This window comes from Megalobrama amblycephala, linkage group LG2 (assembly GCF_018812025.1).
Source record: "Megalobrama amblycephala isolate DHTTF-2021 linkage group LG2, ASM1881202v1, whole genome shotgun sequence".
Taxonomy (NCBI): domain Eukaryota; kingdom Metazoa; phylum Chordata; class Actinopteri; order Cypriniformes; family Xenocyprididae; genus Megalobrama; species Megalobrama amblycephala.
The window spans coordinates 54535583-54560191 of record NC_063045.1 but is presented as its reverse complement, the minus strand read 5'-3'; the positions used below and the strand labels follow the sequence as shown (position 1 = coordinate 54560191).

The 24609-nt window shown below is 39.1% G+C and overlaps 1 protein-coding gene across 2 annotated transcripts; it reads right to left on the bottom strand.

Moving 5' to 3' along the window:
* Positions 1-683: 683 nt before the first annotated feature.
* Positions 684-13946, bottom strand: smfn (small fragment nuclease). 2 transcript variants are annotated; one of them, XM_048180963.1, is made up of 8 exons: positions 13820-13941; positions 5536-5858; positions 5016-5099; positions 3007-3084; positions 2793-2904; positions 2595-2703; positions 1366-1419; positions 684-1211 (listed from the first exon to the last, which is right to left on the bottom strand). In XM_048180963.1, exons 2-8 carry the CDS (start codon positions 5767-5769, stop codon positions 1094-1096), a joined length of 789 nt encoding a protein of 262 aa, XP_048036920.1. In that variant the 5' UTR covers positions 5770-5858; positions 13820-13941; the 3' UTR covers positions 684-1093. The 2 variants fall into 2 exon arrangements, with proteins under 2 accessions (XP_048036920.1, XP_048036921.1); XM_048180964.1 differs by having other exon boundaries at positions 994-1211; positions 1349-1419; positions 13820-13946.
* Positions 13947-24609: the final 10663 nt, after the last annotated feature.

Here is a 24609-nt window from a genome sequence, read left to right as displayed (position 1 = left end):
GCTTGCAAATGCAATTTCGCTATGAAATACATTACAGTAGTTTTAAATTTATTTTAAACCACTGTTATCACTTTTTTTCAGAGAAAATACTGACTATATGTGACTTACGCGGTTTAAAAATTGTGTACCAAATAATTACCAAAAATTATTTTAAATATCACTCAGTGAGTCATCATTTAACCACATATTAACTTTGGAAGGCTTTTGTCTTTCAAACACATGAAAATGTACAAATTCACGTTATTTCATATTTACTGTACAGCCACTGCAGGGATTCCTTTTCTTTGTCAGCTGACACCCCTGCAATTCCATCATGAAGCCCAATCTCTAAAACCTTGACATTGCATAATATTTAACACACTTCATTTTTGTATTTTTATTAGGTACAAGATTATCCAAATCAATTTGATAAATTGGGTCAAAAGTAATCTAAAAGTAGTCTTACATTACCTTAAATGTGTAACGTAATGGATTACGTTACTAACTACAATTTTTATCATGTAATTTGGAATCAGTAACAGACTACAATTTGTATGTAATCTACCCCGGCCCGCACTGTCGACAACCCCATTTATCACCATTGCAATGAGCTCCAGATATTACCTGACTGTATACTGCCATCTGCCGTCTGGTTCAGGTTACTGCATGAACAGGTCAGCAACAAATTTTCAGCAGTCTCATTATACATTCTCCAAAAACCGCAACAAATGATTTTTATTTCAAAAAAGGAGTGTAATGAAAACACTCTCAGACAGAATAACCTTTACAAACATACTTGTTTCATTACTGCACACAAACACAATCCAGTAAACAAGCAACAAATCAGATTCCCTAATGGAACACAAATGATAAAAAGGAACTTGTTCAAAACAATGAGTCATTTCCATCATTTTGAACTTTTTGGATTCTCTCTCTTTTTAAACCAAGATATTTGCAGTGATAACAAATAAAACAGGAAACAAACAGTGGGGACGTCAACATGTCTGTCTGTCTTCTCTCTCTCTCTCTCTCTCTCTCTCTCTCTCTAGTATTCGCACAAGCTTTCATTCAAATGTGAGGAAGATCCTAAAACCACTCCAGACCGATTTGGAGATTAGCTCACAGATGTCTTATCACCGTTTTCCACTACTTTTCTCTTCTCCTTCACTTTGAAAACATTCGCTCTGTAAAACTTCAGTTCTTTTATGCTCTCCTGGATGTCTTCCAACGCTCTGAAAATTCAAACAGACACAACATTATTCTGAGATTAGACAAAACAGCTCTTCTTTAGGTTTAAATATTTATGAAGTACATCAAAGGCTCTCTTGCGATGCTAAATGTGGCATTCAATAATACAGCTGTGAAACACCTGTTTTGCACACAGACCTGTGCGATGCTTTTTTCTGCGGTGCGAGACCATACTCCTCTGGATACCATCGTCTAGAAAAAAAATTTATTTTGACATCACCTTCTTCATGTACTTGCAGAAGCACATCTGCATGCATTAAAGGGGACCTATTTTGCAAAATTCACTTTTACATGGTGTTTGAACATAAATGTGTGTCGGCAGTATGTGTACAACCACTCTATAATGGTAAAAATCCACCCACTCCTTTTTTTTAATCCTCATAAATCATAAGAAGTGTCCCAGACTAAACCTTTAGCCGTTTCTTTGCAATGTGACATCACATTGCACAGGCCCCACCCATGACTGCTGACAGACTCTGATCTATTAGCACAGACCCCGCCTTGAGTGAGCTGTACACAGTCTGCAATGTTTATCTCCTTTTCAGATCATTTAACAGCAGCATTCATGTAAGAAATGTATTCTTAAAGCTACTAAAGTTATTCAATCAAAAGCACTGAGTGATTTTGTGTTTTTCTTTTGTTGTGTAGTTCATATTAACAGCATATATAGCAGTAGTAGGTACTGTATATTACGCCGCAGTAACTTTAATACACAGATCTAATATACACATTCAATTTCTTTACTCGCAGTTTACATTCACAGACAAAACAGACTCTGTTTATGTGAACTTTGGGAGTTTTTGACATAACCTTGTGTGTATTTGATAGTTTAAGCGCAATAAGATGTGAAAGAGAACTTAGTTTAGTACTCACACGACACGCCGTCTGTGCGCGTGCTTCGGATGTGTGCACTCAGGAAACCATATATCAGAAATTTAAACTGATATGGCTTTAAAATGCATGCAGATAATAAACTTTCATGATGACAAAGTCACGTGGACGTAGCCACGATAGAGATGATAATCAAAACCAAAGAGATGTTTTAGTTTTTGTCAGAGTATCTGAGGCACGATCTGTAAAGGCTCCGCCCTTTTCTGAAAAGCGGGTTGGGGAGCAGCAGCTCATTTGAATTTAAAGATACATGCATGAAAACAGCATGTTATTCTTTCTACTCAAAAATGGGCATTTATGTATAAGATGGTATAATGGTATAATCTGTGGGGTATTTTGAGCTGAAACTTCACATACACATTCTAGGGACACCAGAGACTTACAATAAATCTTGTAAAAAGGGGCATTATAGGTCCCCTTTAATGTGGCAACAGCAGTCATTTGGTCACCTGATGAAACCTAAATGGGAAACATACCTGGACAGCTCTTTAATGGTGCTCACGTCAATAATGCGATAGTGCAGATGTCGCATGAACTGCGGCATGTACTTATCCAGAAACTTCTTATCGGCGTGAACGGAGTTCCCTGTGGACGAAGAACCACAAACTCTCTGAGGCCAATTTCACACCTGCAACATGCAAAAGAAACACCAGCAGCTCGTGTCAAAACGTTACCTGCGAGAGGACACTGTCCGGGTGGTGTGTGCTGTCGGACGAAAGACAGGAATTCGTACTCTGCCTGCTGGAGAGAGATGTGACTGTCCCTGACAGCCTGCGTCAACCCTGACTGGCAAACGAAACAGGAACACAAATCACACAACACTCAAGCACAGACAAGCTCATTCAGGCAAACGGGAAACACTCAGCATGTGCGTCAATCGATACTCACCTTCCCATGATGCTCTTTGCACCAGTCTGACATGCCGTCAAGCAGATCATCTGGTTGGTTGATGATCAGATTTGGCCCCTGACAACAATAAAATGTTATAGCTTTAAATACCCAGTGTAATAGACTTTGGTCTTGTATTGGCAGACAGGAGACATATATGAGAGATTAGAGGCAGGTGGTATTTGGGAGAGGGACATTCCCCTTCTAGACATCCTAGAGGGACATTCTGGCATTAACACTTCTCATTGGCTTTGAATGGGTGACAACATGCTTTGCCGAAATGAATTGTGGGTTCCATTGCGTCACGTCACTGGCGTTGCTTGTGGCAGAAGTTGAAAAATTTTCAACTTTTCAAGCGCCAACACAGGCATCAGCCAATCCGACTGCCTTATGCAAATACCCTAGCGCAGACTCTAGCTAATTGCATTCATCTAACACCAGAAAGTAATGTCATTGGCTGTTGTCACTATGACGGTCACATCAGCACCAAGCTTCAGACACGCCCTCAGTCAAGCGTCAACGCCCCGTGTGAATGCAGCATTAAGGTCCCGCACAGCATTTCAGTCGGGTTAAGGTCTGGAATCTGACTGGGCCACTGCAACACCTTGATTCTTTTCTTTTTCAGCCATTCTGTTGTAGATTTGCTGGTGTTCTTGGGGTTATTGTCCTGTTGTATGACCCAATTTCAAATGGTCTCACATTTGCCTTTAAAATACTTCAATATACAAAGAGCGGAGTTCTTGGTCCACACAATGACTGCAAGGTGGCCAGGTCCTGTGGCTACAAAATAAGCGCAAATCATCACCCCTCCACCAGCATGATGGACTTTTGGTATGAGGCGTTTTTGCTGATATACTGTGTTTTCGCCAAATGTGGCGCTGTGCATTATGGCCAAACATCTCCATTTTAGTCTTGTCTGTCCAAAGCACATTGTTCCAGAAGTCTTGTGGTTTGTTCAGATGCAATTTTGCAAACCTAAGCTGTGCTGCCATGTTCTTTTTAGAGACATGAGGCTTTCTCCTGGCAACCCTTCCACACAAGCCACATTTGTCCCATCTGTACTGTATTGTACGGTCTTTAACATTTAACATGTTAACTGTGGCCTGTAGAGTCTGAGGTGTAGTTCTTTGTTTTTTGCAGTTTCTCTGAGCAATGCATGGTCTGAATTTGTGTGAATTTGTTGGGACGTCCACTCCTGGAAAGATTGTCAACTGTCTTGAATGTTTTCCACTTGTGAATAATCTTCCTTACTGTAGAATGATGACTTAAATTGTTTGGAAATGGCCGTATAACCCTTCCCAGACTGATGGCAGCAACAATTGATTCTCTTAAGATCACTACTTTCCTCCTTAGCATTACCTGAAGGCTCCAGACCAGCAAACGGCCAAAACTCTTGCTTTTGATCAATTAATCAAAGGCATTAATTAAAAGTATGATCCTTCCATATTCTGTTGAATTTTACATTTATTCAATTTATCTTGATTGTACAGCAGTTTCATACAACATTTGTTGTTTTTAAATACTTTACTTAAACTTGAACTTAAAAGCCAATTCTGTCAATTTTTAAGTGTACACAAGTATATAGGTCACCTCAAAACTAACAAACATGAAGACTGGTACATATTGTGATTGTGAAGTTCCCTGCTATAGACACGGCCGGCTTTGCTGTGCAGCGAGGAGTGAGGTTTTGATGTTATCGTTGTGTGTCACGTTAAGGGGGACACAATAGACAATTTGAAATCCGATTTGAGCAGCTAGAGTGTCCAGACTGAGAAGCATCTGTAAAAATCTGATTTAAATCGCATTTCAAACCACTTCCAAATGTGGTTTAAATCAGATATGACAGATTTAATGTGTTTTTTTGGTGTCCAGACTTTCAAAGACCCATCTGGATATAATTTGGATATGCAAGAAAAATCTGATTTTTGCAGGTAGTCTGTACATGGCCCAATTCTGACTGCATGGGACTTTTATGCCAAGCAAAAAAAAAAAAAAAAAAAATCACCCACCTCTGCAATGACGTTCAGGTCAGAGTCTGTAACTATGCACGCCATCTCAATAATCTTGTCCTTCTCGATATCCAGCCCTGTCATCTGAAACAGGAAGTACATTGGCACTTCAAAACCAATCATTCTTATAACTGCACAATCACTGCTGATGACAACTTATTTGTAAAGAGTTCCTGGACAAAAACTGCGTAGGGTGTGCAAAAGCTTGTAAACAAGCAGGTCAGCTGGTCATCAGCTGCAGTGACTAATCTAAATCTTATCCAAACAAGTTTTGATATATGAATAGACTGTACTTAAGTTGCTAAATAAGCAGATGACATGTTTGATGATTGTTTGATTCTATGATCATTTCACGTATATAAACCCATGCAAATTAATTTAGCATCGAGCTGCTGTCAAATAACTTACTGATTCTCGGTCATAAACTGTCGTTTCCGTTAAAACAACATCTTGGTTTGGACTTAAATCATATAAAAAAGACAAAATTATGTATTGTGTTCTTCAACAGCTGTTTATTTACCTCCAGATCCACCCAGACCATTCGCTGCGCCAAGGACTGTGACATCTTCCTACTGTGAGGTCGTCTTCTTGACATCAAACCCTTGACGAGCACAGAGGCACATGGACTGTAGAGAGAGAGGCTGTGGGCTGTAAACACCGGTGGAAATGCTTTAACCCGCTGAGATGACACACAGACTCGAGTCAGGACTCTGAATGCAGAAACACACGCCGCACTCCACATGTGTGCCCGCATACTGACGTCTTCCGAACGCAAATGTCGTAAATACCAGCGGCGCAACAGTGCAAGCAGGTCAGCGGCAGACACATTGGATAGTAAAAACTCTATGGAAACAGAATACGCGCTTTAGTTCATTGGTTAACTCTGCTCATATACTGTTTTATTATAGGCCAGCAACGTTTATTTAAATGCATTTATATAGTTTTGCACTTGATGTAATTGATGGCGGATGTATTTGGTAAATAATATTATTATTAGGCATAATGTGTGTGTGTGTGTGTGTGTGTGTGTGTGTGTGTGTGTGTGTGTGTGTGTGTGTGTGTGTGTGTGTGTGTGTGTGTGCTTTTCATTTATAGTACATTTAAAGTAATAATAATAATAATATAATAATCAACATTTATTTGTATAGCACTTTTCATACATAAAAAACTCAAAGTGCTTCGCAAGCATATAAGTCAAATAATACAATCACACAATATCAATATAAAATATTTGAAAACTATAAAAGGTTCAGAATGTAAAATAAAGCATATAGTTTGACCTCAATGTCAAGATAAAACAACAATAAAAGAGTAATAGTAGTCTAATATATATTATATTGTTAACACATAGACTACATTAATTAGTAGTAGGCCTAGTAGAAGCAGTATTTTTATGTGTTTAGGTCTTTAAATACAAATTATAACATACATAACATGTATTTAATATATGTATTTATTTAAAGACTTAAACATGGTACATACACTGAACAAAATTATAAACGCAACACTTGTTTTTGCCCCATTTTCATGAGCTGAACTCAAATATCTAAGACTTTTTCTATGTACACAAAAGGCCTGTTTCTCTCAAATATTGTTCACAAATCTGTCTAAATCTGTGTTAGTGAGCACTTCTCCTTTGCAAAGATAATGCATCCACTTCACAGGTGTGGCATATCAAGATGCTGATTAGACAGCATGATTATTGCACAGGTGTGCCTTAGGCTGGCCACAATAAAAGGCCGCTCTAAAATGTGCAGTTTTATCACACAGCACAATGCCACAGATGTCGCAAGTTTTGAGGGAGCGTGCAATTGGCATGCTGACTGCAGGAATGTCCACCAGAGCTGTTGCCTGTGAATTGAAGTTCATTTCTCTACCATAAGCCGTCTCCAAAGGCGTTTCAGAGAATTTGGCAGTACATCCAACCGGCCTCACAACCGCAGACCACGTGTGACCACACCAGCCCAGGACCACAACATCCAGCATCTTCACCTCCAAGATCATCTGAGACCAGCCACCCGGACAGCTGCTGCAACAATTGGTTTGCATAACCAAAGAATTACTGCACAAACTGTCAGAAAGCATGTCAGGGAAGCTCATGTGCATGCTCGTCATCCTCATCGGGGTCTCGACCTGACTGCAGTTCGTCGTAACCAACTTGAGTGGGCAAATGCTCACATTTGATGGAGTCTGGCACTTTGGAAAGGTGTTCTCTTCACGGATGAATCCCGGCCCCATGTTGCAAGGATCTGCACACAATTCCTGGAAGCTGAAAACATCCCAGTTCTTGCATGGCCAGCATACTCACTGTGCATGTCACCCATTGAGCATGTTTGGGTTGCTCTGGATCGGCGTATACGGCAGCGTGTTCCAGTTCCTGCCAATATCCAGCAACTTCACACAGCCATTGAGGAGGAGTGGACCAACATTCCACAATCGACAACCTGATCAACTCTATGCGAAGGAGATGTGTTGCACTGCGTGAGGCAAATGGTGGTCACACCAGATACTGACTGGTTTTCGGACCCCCACCAATACAGTAAAACCGCACATTTTAGAGTGGCCTTTTATTGTAGCCAGCCTAAGGCACACCTGTGTAATAATCATGCTGTCTAATAATCCAATAATCATGCATCTTGATATGCCACACCTGTGAGGTGGATGGATTATCTAAGCAAAGGAGAAGTGCTCACTAACACAGATTTAGACAGATTTGTGAACAATATTTGAGAGAAATAGGCCTTTTGTGTACATAGAAAAAGGCTTAGATCTTTGAGTTCAGCTCATGAAAAATGGGGGCAAAAACAAAAGTGTTGCGTTTATAATTTTGTTCAGTGAATAAACTGTATATAAACATTACAATGTTTTGTAATCTATACATACTGAACCTTCAATAATCATGCCAGTAAAGCTTAATTTTTGTCTATTGTTATAAATCATTTTATCAATCATGTAAAGCTTTTTATGAATCTGTATCTGATTATATGTGGACAAAACATGCACCATTAGTAGTGTATTAGTACAGATGCAGTAACACACTTTGGCCATAAGGTGGCGCAGATGGACCATTTCTGGGCCTGAATACACACAACAAAATGGAAAATATGGCACATGCCATACATTCGATATCTGGAAATCCAAAAGTCCAAAGTTTAGGTTTGTTGGTCTAATTTAGTATTTAACAAGCTTATCTTTGACAAAATGTTGTTGTGCACACAGCCACATAGTCCCTAATATTAATGCTCCTCTTAATGTTTGGTGTATATCATTTGTGGTGTAATACAGCTTTCACGTTCAAATCAAGCGACATGGTCACCTAATCAATTCTGTAGTGGCTACCGAGCCTGTCGTGGATATGAGATCTCAGTTCTAACACTAATAGCCAGACAGGACCGTAAACATCATATTTCAACTCTGACACAGATAAGAATTTAATGGCTTGGAGTCACCCTGTGAAGTAATCTGTGTGATAAAAGCAACGGCCTCCTTCAGACCAGAGTCTGACGGGAAATAGATAGATAGGGAGAGGGGGAGAATTAGGCTGGAGATGATGATGATGTCTTTCCCCTTCTCTCCCTCTGATGGTTGTAGTCTAATAAAAAGGCAGGAGAATAATTAGTAGAGTCGTAGGAATGCAGAGCTGCTGATGGCCTCCCTCGCCGTCTGATGGCACTAGAGTAATGCGGCATGGGAAAGGCATCATGATGGGAAGACAGGCTTCATTATTCCTCTCCCTCAGCTTCTGTCTCGCGCAAACGCACACTCGCTCGTACAAATTCAAACAAGCGAACTGAAAAAAATGATGAAACAGAAGGTAACCTGAGTTCAGGGCAGGATAGCCCCACCACCCCTTGATATTGATTTCTTCTTTTATTCAGTTGAAGAGCATTAATGTCCTGGAAGTAAGGCACTCATATTACAACGCGCGAACACCTCTTTGAATATCTCACATCGATGTTAAAGACGTTTGCACCATTATCGAGTCGCTTGTAAGTGGAGGAATACTTTTTTTGCCGACAAAACACGAGCGGTTCTATGCTTTTGGCTATGCTTTTGCGCCCTTCTGGGAGTTTATTTTCTGAGTCAATTTCTTGAAACTTCCATTGAGTGAGTTTGAGGCACTGACTGCACAGACCCAAAATAAAAACTGTTTTAATGTAAGTTTCTCAACTACCATCTGAGGGTATGTAGCTACATGTATGCTTTTGGCAGATGCTTTTATCCGAAATATTCCACTGCGTTGAAGGCATATATATTTTTTAATAGTTCAAGCATAATTTCACTGGGAACTTATGATTCAAGTTGAGCAAGCAGGAAAGCACACAAAAAAGTCCTTTTCCACACTTCTTTTGTTAAAAATGTTAAAAATAGCTACAGTACTGTTATATCATTCATAATTTGTGAATTTGTTGTTTATTATTATTCTGTTTTGTAATGTGCAAGAAATGTTAATGTTAATTAACAATTAATTAATGTTTTTCATTGTGTGATTTTTGTTTTGAATACAATTAGACATACTCAATAAAACTGTACAATTAAATCAAAATGACAAATTAATTAAAAATAAAGGTTCCAAAAGTAATATAGTGATTCCATAGAAGGTTCCCCAGGTTCCTTTTCAGTAAACTGTTCTTAAATGTTCTGTCTAGAACATTTTAAAGGGGTCCTTGATTATGATTTCACTTTTTTAACTTTATTATTGTGTAATGTTGCTGTTTGAGCATAAACAACATCTGCAAAGTTACGACGCTCAAAGTGCAATGCAAAGGGAGATATTTTCTTTTACAGAAATCACTTTTTAAGGACTACAACAAGCTTCTTCCTGGGTTGGTGACATCACAAACCCCAACATTTGCATAAACCCCACCCCCGGGAACACACAACAAAGGGGGTGAGGCTATGTTGTGCTGCTTTAGAGAAGAGGAAGAGTTGTTATAGTAAAGTGTTGTTGCCATGCCGTCATTTTCGACTGCTTCACAACTGAGGGTCAATTCAACGCTGGATTTGCACAAAAGAATAACATGACGGCACATGGTTCAGAAACAACTAGATGCATTCTAAAAGTTGTAACTTCTTCCTCCATCAGTGTCTGACTCCAGTTTGAACAATGTAAGGCTGAACACTAGGGCTGCACGATTTATCGCGATAAAATCGCACGCGATATGGCAAAGGCTGCGATTATTTAATGCGTGGCTTGTCAGAGCTGTACGGCTCTGTGATCAGTAGTAAATGCTTCTCCATCTGAAAGCCAGAGGCGCTCTTGCGCAGAAAATCAAAATATGCCCTGCAGCAGAAGAAGATAACATGCATCATATCAAGATTGAAACGCTTTGATTAATTAAACATGACTAATAAACACACGACTGCCTTATTCTGTGTAAGAAGCCACATCATCTCACAGAAGGACGCTCAACTGTCATTATGAAGTGAGTTTAGAGTAAAAACATGTTATTAAATGTTGTCTTTTGTTGATGTTAATAAATGCTTGTTAGTGTCTAAAAAGAAGTCTGACGCGTGTTGCTTTTTAAAATGTATATTATAAGCGACTCAAACTCACAGTGCTTTCAGATGGAATAGCAATTGACAAGCTGCACGAAAAAAACAACAATCACAGCCGTTGCGATTTCATAATCACGCTAAGAATCGCGTTTAAGCGATAATCACGTTCAAGTTCAATGTTATTTTTCGTATCGTGCGATATATCACGCAACCCTACTGAACACCATTACTGACAATCATCATTTTGGCTGCGTGAGATTCTCCAGCTTTGTTGTTGTTGATCAATCAAAGTGCGAGCTGTTAAAGCTCCACCCTCTTTTGTAAAGTGGGCCCGGAGCAGCAGTTCATTTGCATTTAAAGGGACACACACAAACACGGTGTGTTTTTGCTCACCCCCAAATAGGAGCAAATTTGTCAAGCTATAGTAAATGATCTGTGGGGTATTTTGAGCTGAAACTTCACAGACACATTCTAGGGACACCAGAATCTTGTAAAAAGGGCACAATAGGTCCCCTTTAATAATCTAAAGAACCTTTTTCCACAATAAAGAACCTTTATTTTTAAGAGTGTACCCATAGATTGAGTCAGATGTACATTAAATGAGTTAAACCCCGTACGCTTGTTAGCAGCGTTGGCGTTTTAAAAAGGGCCACGAGGGTCGTGCTAAAAAAACGACCCTTCGTGTCCGACATCCTGGAAGATGTTTGGGGTTGAGCCATGTCATTACACAGGGGCTCAAAGTGATAATCCAGCAAATGGATTTAAGCTCTTGAAAGCTACTAGTGCATGTCCTAATGCATCCGTCACTTCTGAACTCTCGCCAGATAAGAGGAAGGAAAGCGCTGGCTGCAGCCATAAAGTGGACAGACTAATGCAGGCCGGGCGTCTGATATCATCCACAGCACAGATCAGCTCACCCACAAACTGCCACTGTCACCAACAGCTGCCGCATATATCAAAACGATGGAGACATTTATTTTAAAGCATATCTTTCCTTCTGGATAAATGCCTGAAGATCCCGATTCTGAAACTTTTTGGCTGGGTCGCTGTTGACCCGGATGATTTGGCCGCAACTTATTTCTAAAATCGGAAAATCGACAGCCTGAAGTCTGAAGTGCTTTCCACTCCAAAGAATACAAGGTGCAAGGTCACAGGAACCCATTAAAACTGTAAAAAACAATCCCAAATGATTGATTTTCAGAGCGTCGGCTGTGTGCACCTTACTGTAAGGTGTAATTGCGGTGCGTTCGCATTCAGAGCCGAGTGCTACATGGAGGGTGGATGTGTCATGTAATGTTTTTAAGGTGATTTGTTGATCTTTTATCTTTAAAGGTTTTTTGCAGGAAGGCTGTTTATGGTGCTGGAAATGCTAGTTCAGCTCTTCACTGACACTTAAAGGGATAGTTCAACAACAACAAAAAATGGTCATTTAAGCAGAGAATGTGCACTAGCCTACTTTACAAGTCATACAATATCTCTGTGTAAGAAAAATAACCACATTTGCTTTTGTGTTGCAAAGAGGTTTGGAATGACATTAGTAAACAAAGACAGAATTTTAATTTTTGGGTGAACAATCCCTTTAATGAGCCTTTTTGGGTCAGTCATTTTCCTCCCTAACACCTCTGGTCCATAAAAATCGCGATTTTCTCTGTGCAGTCGCCTAATAGCACTTTTATATTATTGTTCTGATCAGCTGTCAAGCTGTCTGTTTTCACACTGTGGGTCAAAGTTTCTTGCACTGCTTTACACAAGCAGCTCTCCCCCTGCTGAATCTTCAGCGCCTAAAAATCATATTTTACCTGAGCTGTCTGCATTGAATGTGATGCAATAATAAGACGTCTACTGTGAAATAATGGCTGCAAGCGTCTTTCTAATGAGTTGTCCTCGCAGGCTATACTACGTATAAACAAACATGAAACGCAACCAGTGTGGATCGATTCACAAACAAATTACTCTTATGAGTAGGTTCATTTTGGAAGGCCTAATTAAAGGGATAGTTCACCCAAAAACGAAACTTCGGTCATCATTTACTCACCCTCAAGTTGTTCCAAACCTGTATAAATTTCTTTGTTCTGCTGTACACAAAGAAAGATATTTGGAAGAATGTTTGTAACCAAGCAGATCTCGCCCCCCATTGACCACCATAGTAGGAAAAAGATATAGTATTATGGTAGTCAGTGGGTGAGATCTGCTTGGTTACAAACATTCTTCCAAATATCTTCCTTTGTGTACAGCAGAACGACAGAATTTTCATTTTTGGGTGAACCATCCCCTTTAAAAAATATACAGCGTGACCAGTATAGCCTGCTTCCAATACGAATGACTGTTATGAGTCTTTTAGACTTTTTGATCTCTTTTACCCTGCGTTCCAATGTCCATACTATCCATCCTAAATAGTATGTGAGTTTAAAATAAGTGTGTCCCAAAGCATAGTATGTTGAAAAGAGTATGCCAAAAGTCCCCGGATGGTCTACTATTTCCGGTAGATTTTCGAAGTGTGGATCCGTGCACACTATAAAGGCTAATATTGCCCACAACCCATTGCGCGTTGGACGAGGATTCAGTTCAGAACTACAAACACGAGTGAAAAGTGTTAAAAAACTACAAAACATGGCGGATACGCGCGATCGACGCTGAGAGGTTTGAGTGACTAATAATCAGTTTAACCTGATAGAAAATATATATTTCATGTTATCCGTGTTATTTTTCATCTGCAAATACCAATGTGGACTTTTATAAAGATCCGAATGGCCATTAACTTTTAAATGCATCATTATGCATTAATATGAGGAGAGTTCTCCACATGAAAGACTCGCAACTGCATATCAACATGCTGCATTTCTCTCCGATACGGTAGGAAATTAAGTAAATGAAATGTGGAGGATGTAAGATGATTGACAGGCCAGTTTACGGTGACAGGATGCGACAGAGAGAAAAGACGCGATTGTATGACGTGTTAGTATGTCCCAAAGCTTGTCTACTCTTTTGCTACACACTCAAAAGTAAGTACTTTTTGTTCACAGAAAGAGTACATACTTTTAGGGCGTAGTATAAGTAGGCGAATTGGGACGCAGCATTAGTGATTTCACAAGTTCTAACATACATATAATCAGCTATAGAAGGCTACAGAATATGAGTATTTGGTGTGAGAGAGTACAGCCCTGTATGGTCAAGCGTAAGTTTAGGGGGAATCACCCACTGTTATGGTACCCTGAAAAGCACTAGTGTCCGTCCGCTTGCGCTCAAAAAAGAGCCACCAAATTTAATAAAATTGCCTCCTAAAAATCAAGATATAATGTACTTACAAGCAGGGCTGGCAGAAGCGCTGGGCAAACTGGGCAATTGCCCAGTGCGCTAGATCACTAGAGGGCGCCGCACCATGACGAGCACGATCGACAATAATGTCTTCGCTGGGCGTTTGATTGACAGGCTATCTAACCAATCATAACGCCGAATCCGCCATTGTGTCCGACAAAGCAGTCAGGGGAGTTATGCTGCGTTCACGTCACCTCGTATTTACCGGAATCTTGAAATGACAACACGTGACGTTATATTCGGAGCTGTTCACGTCCTTTCGGTCCTTGAACTGGGAATTATGCGTTTCCATGGCAGCACTATCGACGCCTAAATGAATCTACAGCGGTCAGGTGGTACAGCGCGGCCACGTGGTACATCTGGGAGCTTTCAGAAAACTCCCAGCTTACAAGCTGTAATTACGAGCTCTACGAGGACGTGAACGCTTTTTACAAGCTAGAATCTCGTAACTACAGGAATTACGAGGCCGCGTGAACGCACCTTTAGTTAACGTCGTTGGACTTTTTTTTTATTTTTTTTATTTTTTTTTTACGTAGTTGGACTTGAATTTGGCAAGTGGTGTGTACTGACATCTTTCCGGAGTTGAAACATTCCTTCATGTTTATTTGATGCTATAAATTAACAGGATGAGATGATCGGTTCACAAGCCGCTTGACATTTATTCAACAGTGCTTTTGATCTGCCTGCACTGACACTATTCTTTAAAAGGAAAAATTATATACCAATTATCAATGTAAAGCTGCTTTGACACAATCTGCATTGTAAAAAGCGCTATATAAATAAAGGTGACTTGACTTGAACGGCGCTACAGTGATCTGTCACGACATATTAAAGAGCCACAAAACGATATGTATTGTTTAAATTTCTTTAAAAATTACAAAATTTGAAATTTGAGACTTTGTTTCATATCAAAAGTAACCTGCTCTGCCTTGTCTGTGTGTCCTCTTTGCTCCAATATGATAAATTGGCATTTTTTACTCAATTTTTTACTTAATTTGCATGTAGGGGGCGGCATATTCCTATTTTGCCTAGAGTGCTGGATTGAAGTTAGTACATTTACTTACTATAGTAATAACAGTCAATGATAAATAATTACAAGTAACTAACCCTAAACCAAACCCTGACTGTAACTCTATAGTAAGTATATATTACTTAGTACTTATTTGGGTAAGTTCAATATAACTATGTCACCTTAAAATAAAGTGTAACCAATGTATGATTTCTTGTTTTTAATATTTATAAAAGGATATAGAGTGTTGTTTTCCCGATCATCTGATAGCCTATTGATTTTATACAACAGTTCAATAAACAAGGTTAATGTTATGCGACTTACATTTTAGACTTAGAACTTTCTGTTTTTCTGTTTCGCAACAAATCCATAGTAGAGCCATTGTGTCTCAGAGCAACTGAATGAGTCCATGTTTTGAATGAAGTGTTTGACTAACGTTAAGACAATGATTTGCCGTCACCTGCTGTCAGTTTTTAAAATCATTACATTTTTCCAACTGTTTTTTTGAAATGGGCCTCCGAATTGCAAAGGCCACCTCTGCTGAAAAGTATATAACTTATATATAATAAACAGTGTTTGTATTGAACGTAATAATCTCTGATTATCATTTAGTACAGTTGCTCACTCATCATAGACTGACAAATTTAATCAATCACTTCTCTGTCTTATCAGGACACACATACAACTATATTAAGTACTAAATGTAAATAGACTTTGAACTCTCTGCAAAAAGAAATCATTTAAAAGCTGTTTTCTATTCAGAGGGCGTGAATCTTGTGTGTGCAGGCAATCAAAAAATGTGTTGTTGTCCAAGCTGAGACAGGGAAGGAGATCAAGAGATCATGTCACACTCTTTTTTTGTATTTTAAAGCTTGCCAACACAAAGCCTGAAGGTCAAATCATGCCTGGCGTCTAATCACTCATCCAGTGGCCGTTTGCTGTGATTGGTGCCCCTGAGGTGAGGGCAGGGCTTCTCGTGAATTTCGGAATACCCGAGCAGAATTATTTGTTTAGTTTAGCCGGATGCCTCTTGAATGGAAATGAGCACTTCTGATTGGAGGAGAATTGCTTGAAGGGGAAATCGAATACACTTAACTAAGAAGGCACACTCACATAAATGTGCACTGCGATATTTAAATATCAGATGTTTTGGAAGATAAACTTTTCCTCACAGCTGTGTGGGTGTAACAGTCATCATGAAAACAGTAGATGCAGGTTTATGTTGCTCCTCTTCACCTGTGCGAGTGTCTGGGGTTTCCTGGGAGACGTGAAAATCCAATCTGATAAATTGTTTAGTGGCTTATGTGAAACCTGTCACTGCAGAAATACTGCCTGAATATGCTTTAAAGACAGCTTCGCTACATGACTCATGATTATTTCAAACTGTATCATGGTCTAGAGCCATTTTGAACATTGCTTAATACCCCAAAACATCATATTCTAGGCTGTTTAAGCCAGTAGAAATCATTGATTGAACGACTTGATCTTTTTGAACTTTTGCTTCAAGTTCTCCAGCATCTTCACCATTTTCCATTAGAGAACATATACCTGGGAGAGAGTTCATGGGAGGAATGATAAATTTTGTTTGCCTAAAAATGCTGCTCTTGGAAAAAAAATAACAGTAGCCTATATATAGTCAGTATCTGGGCCTGTAGAATTCCACAGAATTTTAACATTTAAAATTCATAAAATCCTTGTTTATTAAGCAGTAATATTATATATAGCCTACACTCTTAAAAATGAAGGATCCAAAAGGGGGTTTTCACAGCAATGCCATAGAAGAACCATTCTGTCCAAAGGACCTTTCAGAGAACAAAATAACCACTTTTTTCTTATTGAGAAGAACATTTTAATAATCCAAAGTACCTCTTTTTCCATTATAAAGAACCTTTTTATCCAAAGTGACACACATATTACAGGAACAATCTTCCTGAAAAAGGAGTTTTATAGTATCTTGAGAAAGCTAGCTATTAGCACTGACATTAATTTGCAGTTTTTCATATGGCACAGGAATTATAGGAATTACGCAAAGCAAATTGGTGAAAGGCTCATAAAGCTTGAACAAGCACCCTTCCAGTTCCAAGTCCTGACACCATTCTGGAACATATTGGCCAGGAGTCCTATAATCCACTTTGATGCACAATTAAACCCAACAGTGAGACCATGACCCAGCGAACAAACACACTCTCTTGGCCCACACAGGTTACAGAAAGACAATGTTTATGTAAATGAATCGTTCTTTTGACCGATTTGAATAACTCAATTGTAAACAAACATTTGAGAGCGGTGAGATTGATGAATCAAATGCAATCAGAAACGATAGGACAGAATAGGACAATCTCCAGTCTTAAGCGGTGGTCACACTTTTTCATTCCATTGACTTCCATTCATACACATACACATGCTAGAGACCAGAAACACAAGCTCATGCAAAGTTTTGCATTTCGGTGCGTTGACGCCATGTCACAAATAACTTGTAAAAAAGTGTTCACTTGTAAATACAACTTGTAACTTGTGAATTTCCTACTTGTACCACCTGACCACTGTAGATTCATTTAGGTGTTGATAGTGTTGCCATAGAAACGCATTATTCCCAGTCCAAGAATGTGAGCAGCTTGGAGTAGAATGTCACACTGTCATGTATTGTGTGATGATAGCAGCGCATGATCAAGATGAAGTTGTAAATAACAGGCTTCATTAAACTTAACAAATCTAGCATAATCTCAGGAGCAAAAACGCACAATACATCAATGAGAACTGACCAGGAGTAACAGAAACATGAGGCTTAAAGATGCTGTATGTCATTTTTTTGACTGTATTAAAGCACAAAAATTATCATAATATGTTTGCAGAGATTTAGGAAACATACTAAGTTCACGTACTTGTTTCTCTGAAAAACAATGCTACAGCCAGTTATTCTTTTTTTGTTTTGGTCTGTGTGATCCCGCCCACTGTCAGTTTACCCAATAGCATTTCGTCACCCTGGGTTGCCAGTTGGCAGAAAACACAGCATAATGCAGCAATGGAAGCCAGCAAACAAACTAGGTCAGAAATCACAGATTCTCCCTTACTTAGAAGCTTCAGTATCCATCTAAAAAACTCCATGTCCTATGGAAGCTTGTTTCTGCCACTAAATAAAATAAATAAATAAATAAATAAATAAATAAATAAATAAGGTAATTGTGACATTTTGTCACAATTCTGATTTTTTTCTCGCAATTGCGAGTTTGCATCTCACATAGACATGCATGTGTCTTGTAAAGTCAGAATTGCGTGATATAAAGTCTCAATTGCGTCATGTAAAGTCAGTTTTTTCTCAGAATTGTGAGTTTATATCTTGCAATTCTGACTTTATAACATGCAATTGCGATTGCGATTCTGATTATACAATCAGAATTTTGAGATATAAACTCGCAATTCTGGGGGAAAAAGTCAGTCTTTTTTCCACCACAATTCTGACTTCATAACACGCAATTGCGAGTTTATATGTCACAATTCTGACTTAATATCATGCAATTCTGACTTTATAACTCGCAATTCTGACTTTATTACTTGCAATTCGAATGTTATATCACACAAATCTGACTTTACAACTCGCAATTGTGAGTTTATACCTCGCAATCCTGAGAAAAAAGTCAGAATTGTGAGATAAAAAGTCTCAATTACCTTTTTAATTTTTTATTTCATGGCAGAAACAAGCTTTCATAATGTCCAGAGGCGTATAAAAAGGGGATAAATCAACTCATCAACTTTGTTTGTTCCCGTTACGTGTCTTCAATCTGGCAACCAGCATGAGTGTCCAGTCTGAGGAGGAGTGGCCTAGACTGGGTAAACCCAGCCTGATCTGCCGGCGATTTGATTTCGCCCGGCAACTCAGTCTGGAAACCGTACATTCATTTCTACTGCTTCTGTTACACTTTTGCGGGAACCAATCACAGACTGGCTTATCCACCTTGCTCGCTATTGGCGGGTATAACACGATGATAGAAAAGCGACAGCAAGCACGACGGTCAATCCAATTCCTTTTAATCTCTCGACGATGATGAATGACTTCTTTAGTTTAGCAAACAAATCGCTCGAGGGGGTGTAAATACCACTCACTTTCATGTTTTTTTTTTTTTTGCACAACCTGCAAAAATCGCTCGATGCCATTGCTGCTTCTGCATTTCTGCCATTGCTGCTTCTCGTTGATCACGCCTCTTGTGCAGTAGAAAATACATACAGACTCCCCAGACCAATGTTCAATTTTAAATTGAGCTTGGTCTGGTGATAGCCAGACAAGGAATGGCCCTCTCCAATATTTAGAATTTAGACTGCAGTACTCATTTTAACCACTAGCTGCCAGTATTACTTTCTGCACCTTTAAATACACTGAACAAACAAGGGGAGCTAAATGGTATTCAGGTGAATCTAATCAGTATCTATGGAAACAAATAGTGCATAATCAGTAACCAATGAGACAGAGGGGAAAAACATGAACACATTCATCTAAGTAGAACATAATCCTGACACACATGATGTCATCACAAAATTATGGTAATTACCAAACTACACATAGTTCCAGTATGGTGAACACTGACCTGCGAATTCATATCATGTGAAGACGTGTGACCAATAGAAGATGGATAAGTCATGGTACGAAAAAAAAAGCACAATTTTTGCAGTAAAGTGGAGTAGATCATATATTTTGTATAAATGAACCATTCGAACAAATCAACTAAATGTGAATCAGACTTTCAAATGCTATTGCATCTCTATTTTTAAACAATTATCTCATTGGTTTTCTAGCCTTGGAAACCAATTTGATTCATTTTGCACTTTCATATACCTGATTAGACATCAATTTGAAACTGACATGACTTTTCCATTCTATTTAAGAAATGTTGTAGTTTTCCCCCTGTACAACCAATCTTTGGCATGAGACGCCGATGGCCCAGGTAATTTCCTTTTCCGAAGAATTTCCTTTCAAGCCGAGCATTCATCTGTGCAGACAATGAGAAAATTTCACCTCAGTCCATTAAAAAAATATAAGCCATGAACATAGCACTCATTCCTAGAAGCGCTGCTCTCACCCTGGCTTTTAAAAGCTAAACCTTCATTTTAAAAGGCCCTATACCCTTTACATTAATTAAAACACCAAAACCCAAAGGCACAGAAGAACAGAACCTAAATCAATGTGGAATTTAAAAGGTTGAACCGTTTTATTTAGGAGATTTTTAAAAGTCAGTGTGATAGAGGATCTTTGCAAGATTTGATGCTCTGTTTTCATCATGTCGGGGAAATGCCACTCTTTTATCTGCGCAGTCATTGACATCTCTGTTTTAGTCTGACGACTTCCAAATGAATCCATTAAATCCCTCAGCCGAAATGAAACTGTAAAACACGCTCACGAGGAACTGGATTAGCACGAACACAGCTTTGTATGCCACCAGCGTGCGGGTCGACCCACGCCGGCATTTTCCAAATGTCAATAAGCACACGGTGATTTATCTTTAAGTCTAGTTGCAAAGTGCCCTGTGTCAATAACAGCTGTTGATGGAGCGTCTGCTCGTGTGCTTTCTCAATGGCTTATAATTTATGTACAACATAAAATACACAAACAGACCACGGCTGATCTGTGGGTCAGCAGAATCAGAGGCCGTGTCAAAGGTGTAATTGAGAACTTTGAGATTGATGTCTCCCTCATATATAAGACCTGTGAATTTTATAAGCTACTATAAATTTCTTAAAATTTGCATTGATTGTAATTTTCTCATTTTAGCCAGCGGGATCTATTGATCATATTTTGATCATTTTTATACTTTTGTTTTGGACATACACCATATACCTCTCCAAAAATGTAACTTTAAACATTGCATAAATACGTTGACTGCGAAAGCTGTGATTAGTCCTCTTTACATACGGTGCATTCCAAACGGGATATATCGCCCTCCAAAGGGCACTTCGGAGTGAAAATAATCATGGCCGCCATGTTGAAGGGTCGTTCCAAACCGAAGTGCTCAAAACTGGCCACTTCAAAGGGCCCTTCGGAATGAAGGATTTCGAAGGGTAGGCTACACCTGATGGACACTTCGGGCACCTATGATCCTTTGCACAGGGAAGTTCTTTGACGTCACAGAATGGGTACAGGAGGTTATAGAAGTTCGATTTTACCTATAAATGTATATATAGTATTTTTCTATACTACTGTAATATTTATACGAGTTAGATTTGGTACATTATTATGGTCAAAACGACATTGTACTTCAACAAAAATACTTTACAGCTCCCTTTATCAGTCCATTCAAATGTTTAAAATACATAGACACAATATAGCCTACATGCGATAAACCTAAAATAAATAAATAAATAAACTAACTAACGCTAAACAAATGGCGCAGCTTGCACAATCTACTCTTCTTTGATTGTCTCGTTAAGATGACGCAGAAGTGCATTCCAAAAGAAGAGTTTTTTTTTTACCCCTACACCATTCATCCCTTCGAAGCTCTCACTCCGTAGGGTAAGCCCTTTGAAGGGATTAGGGCATAGGGATGAGCCCTTCCGAATGGAACGCAGGGATAGACTGTAAAAAAAGATGGACAGCGTGTCTCCGCTTCTGGTGCGTTCGTACATTATTTACGAGGTGGGAAGTCGTGTTTACGGCATCAGGTGCGTTCAAGTTCCAGCAGTTTCCAGACCAGCAGTTTGGAAAATGGATGGATGGATGATTCAGTTCGGGGCGCCATCTTCTGGTCAGATGTGGGAATTCATTCAACACGACTCTCTCAGGCCCTGTCCCAAGTGGCACACTTCATATGCACGTCAAAGTCCCTTTAAGACAAGTCATTTCACTCGGCGGCCATCTTTGAAACGCCTCTCGGGCATCCTGGGCATCATGCAGCTCCTATCTCTTTGAATGGGGAAACATCAGATTCTCCAAAACTGTTCGCCAACCTTACGATTAAATTTCATATTTGAAATCACCAATGAAATCTAACAACAACCGACTCATAAATTTAGTTTCTAAACGCTCGAATCATGACAAAAAAACCTGTATTTTTTCAGGCTGGATCAAGCTAATGCGCATGCGCAGACCTAAATGCGTGTCTCTTCGGAGGCACGCGTCTGACTGTTTCTATAGAAACCGGTGATTCTAACGGCCGCTGAAGTGACGCGATGACTTTACCAGTCGGCGATTGGCTCTTGGCTTTAGAAGACGGGACTTATTCCGCCATATTGCGCGTTATACTTTCTCCCATTCAAAACTTTGTGCACGTCTTGTGGACTTACAATGGCTGCCAAGTACGTATGTCTGTCAAGTCCATGAGATCGTAGGGTGTCCCATTTGTCATTTTAGGTTTCAGAAGTGTGCTCGTGAGCAGCCCCCTTTCCGGTCGATACGCGGCCTTGATGCAGACTTTTGCCGAATTCCACAGCAGTCGTCACAAAAGTACAGACTCGTAGGAAGACCGTGAGTGATTAGGGTGTCATTTGGGACAGGGCCTCACAGTGCATTATGGGTATTCTTTAGCCATTGAGTGTACATCGGTTGCGGTTCACTACAAATGGCTGTTCCCTCAATAGTGCCCTGTTTAAAGGTATGGGGGTGATTTCAGACACAGCCCAAGTCTGCACTGTAGCGTGATTCTCTGAGGTGGAGCCACGGTCTCGCACATACTCCCACAGACTCAGCTGTCAATCATGACATTACACCCGTTTTTAGAGCATCAAAACATAAAAACAGTCATCTTGGGAAAACGAACACTTGAACATGCGTCTGCTACGTGGATGCGTTGAACATACATCTGTAATTGGATGTTTTAGTTTAGCTCGTGTCCCATTCGATTACATGGAGAGGGTGGGGTTTATGACCTATACAGCAGCCAGCCACCAGGGGGGCAATAAAAATGCTTTGGCTTCACTTTTCAGGACATGCAGCACACTTGCTTTTTTGTAACAAGAGACCATCCCTCAGAATGATAAAAATATACATCTGTGGTCGCTTGCAATAGAGGCTTATTGCTAGAAACTTCTAATGAAAGCGGTGAGGCTGATTACTAGTGTGAGAAACTTTTTGAAACTCTGAATCAATTAAACCAATTGCTTCGCAAATTGATTCACCGTTTCAAAGTGCTTGAAACACTGCACTGGTCAAAATGCATAAATACAACGAAAATAATTAGTCCATTTATAAATGACACACACTGAAAATGTTTTCATGAAAGTATAATGTATTAAATGTAATCTACAAAATAAGTAAACACCATTAAGTATGACTTATATAAAATTTGTGTTCTTTTATTAATGTGTAGTGCTTGATTTGTGAGTTCTTAGGCAGGGCTTGGTAAACTAGGTCAATTAGAAGCAATTAAAAATATCATTCTCCTTTTTTGTGTTATAAATGCATAAGTATTATCATTCATTACATTAATTAAAAATGAACCTACTTTATTAAACTGAGATCAGTTAAAATCATTAAACGCTTGCCATAGGCTACTCGAGTAGTTCAGGGGTTCATTCGGCGTGCCATCTGAATTTTGAAATGTTCAAAACAGTATGACCTAACAAAGCCTCATTTGCTTAAATCATGTCTTGGTGAGTTTGATACAAGTCAAGTTCCCGAACCTCTGATTCTAAACCAAAACTTTCGTAAATGTTTTGAAGCTCTGTCCATCATTAAATAGAGTTAGATTACTGGAAGCTTGTAATGAAAGCAGCGAGACAGATTCCACACAGGTTGGACTGAGATGACCTTTAACTATAAATGAACCAGCAATCCAAACGTATTTGTTTATGCATATAAAAGCATATATAAATGTTTATACCTTGGTAACCTCACAGCAACATGCTAAAACACAATAACATTGTGTTTGCTGTCCAAAATATAAAAATCTAATTGGTTAAACTGCTTTTTAATTGTTATTTGGATTCCAATAACTTGACCCAAGGTTTGTTGGCAATCATAGCCCATTTGTGTGAAGGAAGTGGAGCAGGTAACAACATAATTTAGGGATTTACTTTGATTCTCAGTTACAATGGGGAGTATGTTTGTACACAAGCTAGTCAGCGCTTGCACTTTCTGCAAAGACTTCAGTTCTATAGAGTAGCCATTGAATACATCATATGCTATGTGTATGATGCTATTTGGTAATCTGTCCATTAAATATAGGTCACAACTTCAGAACATGGTTAGAGCTGGAAAAATAAATGGCATGTTGCACCCATTTCCTCTTCAAGAGATATTTGAGAGGACTGTAAAGATGCAGAGTCTTAAAACAGCCGTGTTGATCTGCTTTATCAATGCAGAAGGGTCAAGAGCCCAACTAAAGCAAACACCGATCACCATAATGGTGACTCCAAACTAAACATTTCCAATACATCAACATCTAAACCTCTGTTAGTTCTCAATAAAAACTTCTGTAGACGTGTGACAGAAATAAAGTCAGTCTGGTTAGTAATAAGTGAAGCTGGTAATGCTGTTTGTGGAGTTGTTTAATCAGATCTTTAGAGATTTAATGTCTTTTATCTTCAGTTGATTTAATCTAAGGCTGTGGCTGAAGAAAGTCATAGTTTGTGTTCTTATTTCTCTTTCTTTCAGAGCTTGTTCACAGCAGGTGTTCGAATGATTAAAAGAATGTTTTCGGAACATCATACTAACCTTTAAATAACATTCTATTGACATTAAGGAAACTGGAAATTTTTATGTTCGTAGAATGTTACAAATCAACGTTCCTAGAATGTTGAATTTTAAATCTAAATTAAGTTGAAAGAACGTTTGAGGAACATCATACC

Excerpts from the sequence above, each read along its gene's own strand:
- smfn (XM_048180963.1), bottom strand. The coding sequence starts at position 5,769 with ATGCGGGCACACATGTGGAGTGCGGCGTGTGTTTCTGCATTCAGAGTC. Across the intron at positions 2,905-3,006 it reads GCAAAGAGCATCATGGGAAG|TCAGGGTTGACGCAGGCTGT; the intron begins GTGAGTATCGAT and ends TTCGTTTGCCAG. Across the intron at positions 2,704-2,792 it reads CGGACAGTGTCCTCTCGCAG|GGAACTCCGTTCACGCCGAT; the intron begins GTAACGTTTTGA and ends CTTCGTCCACAG.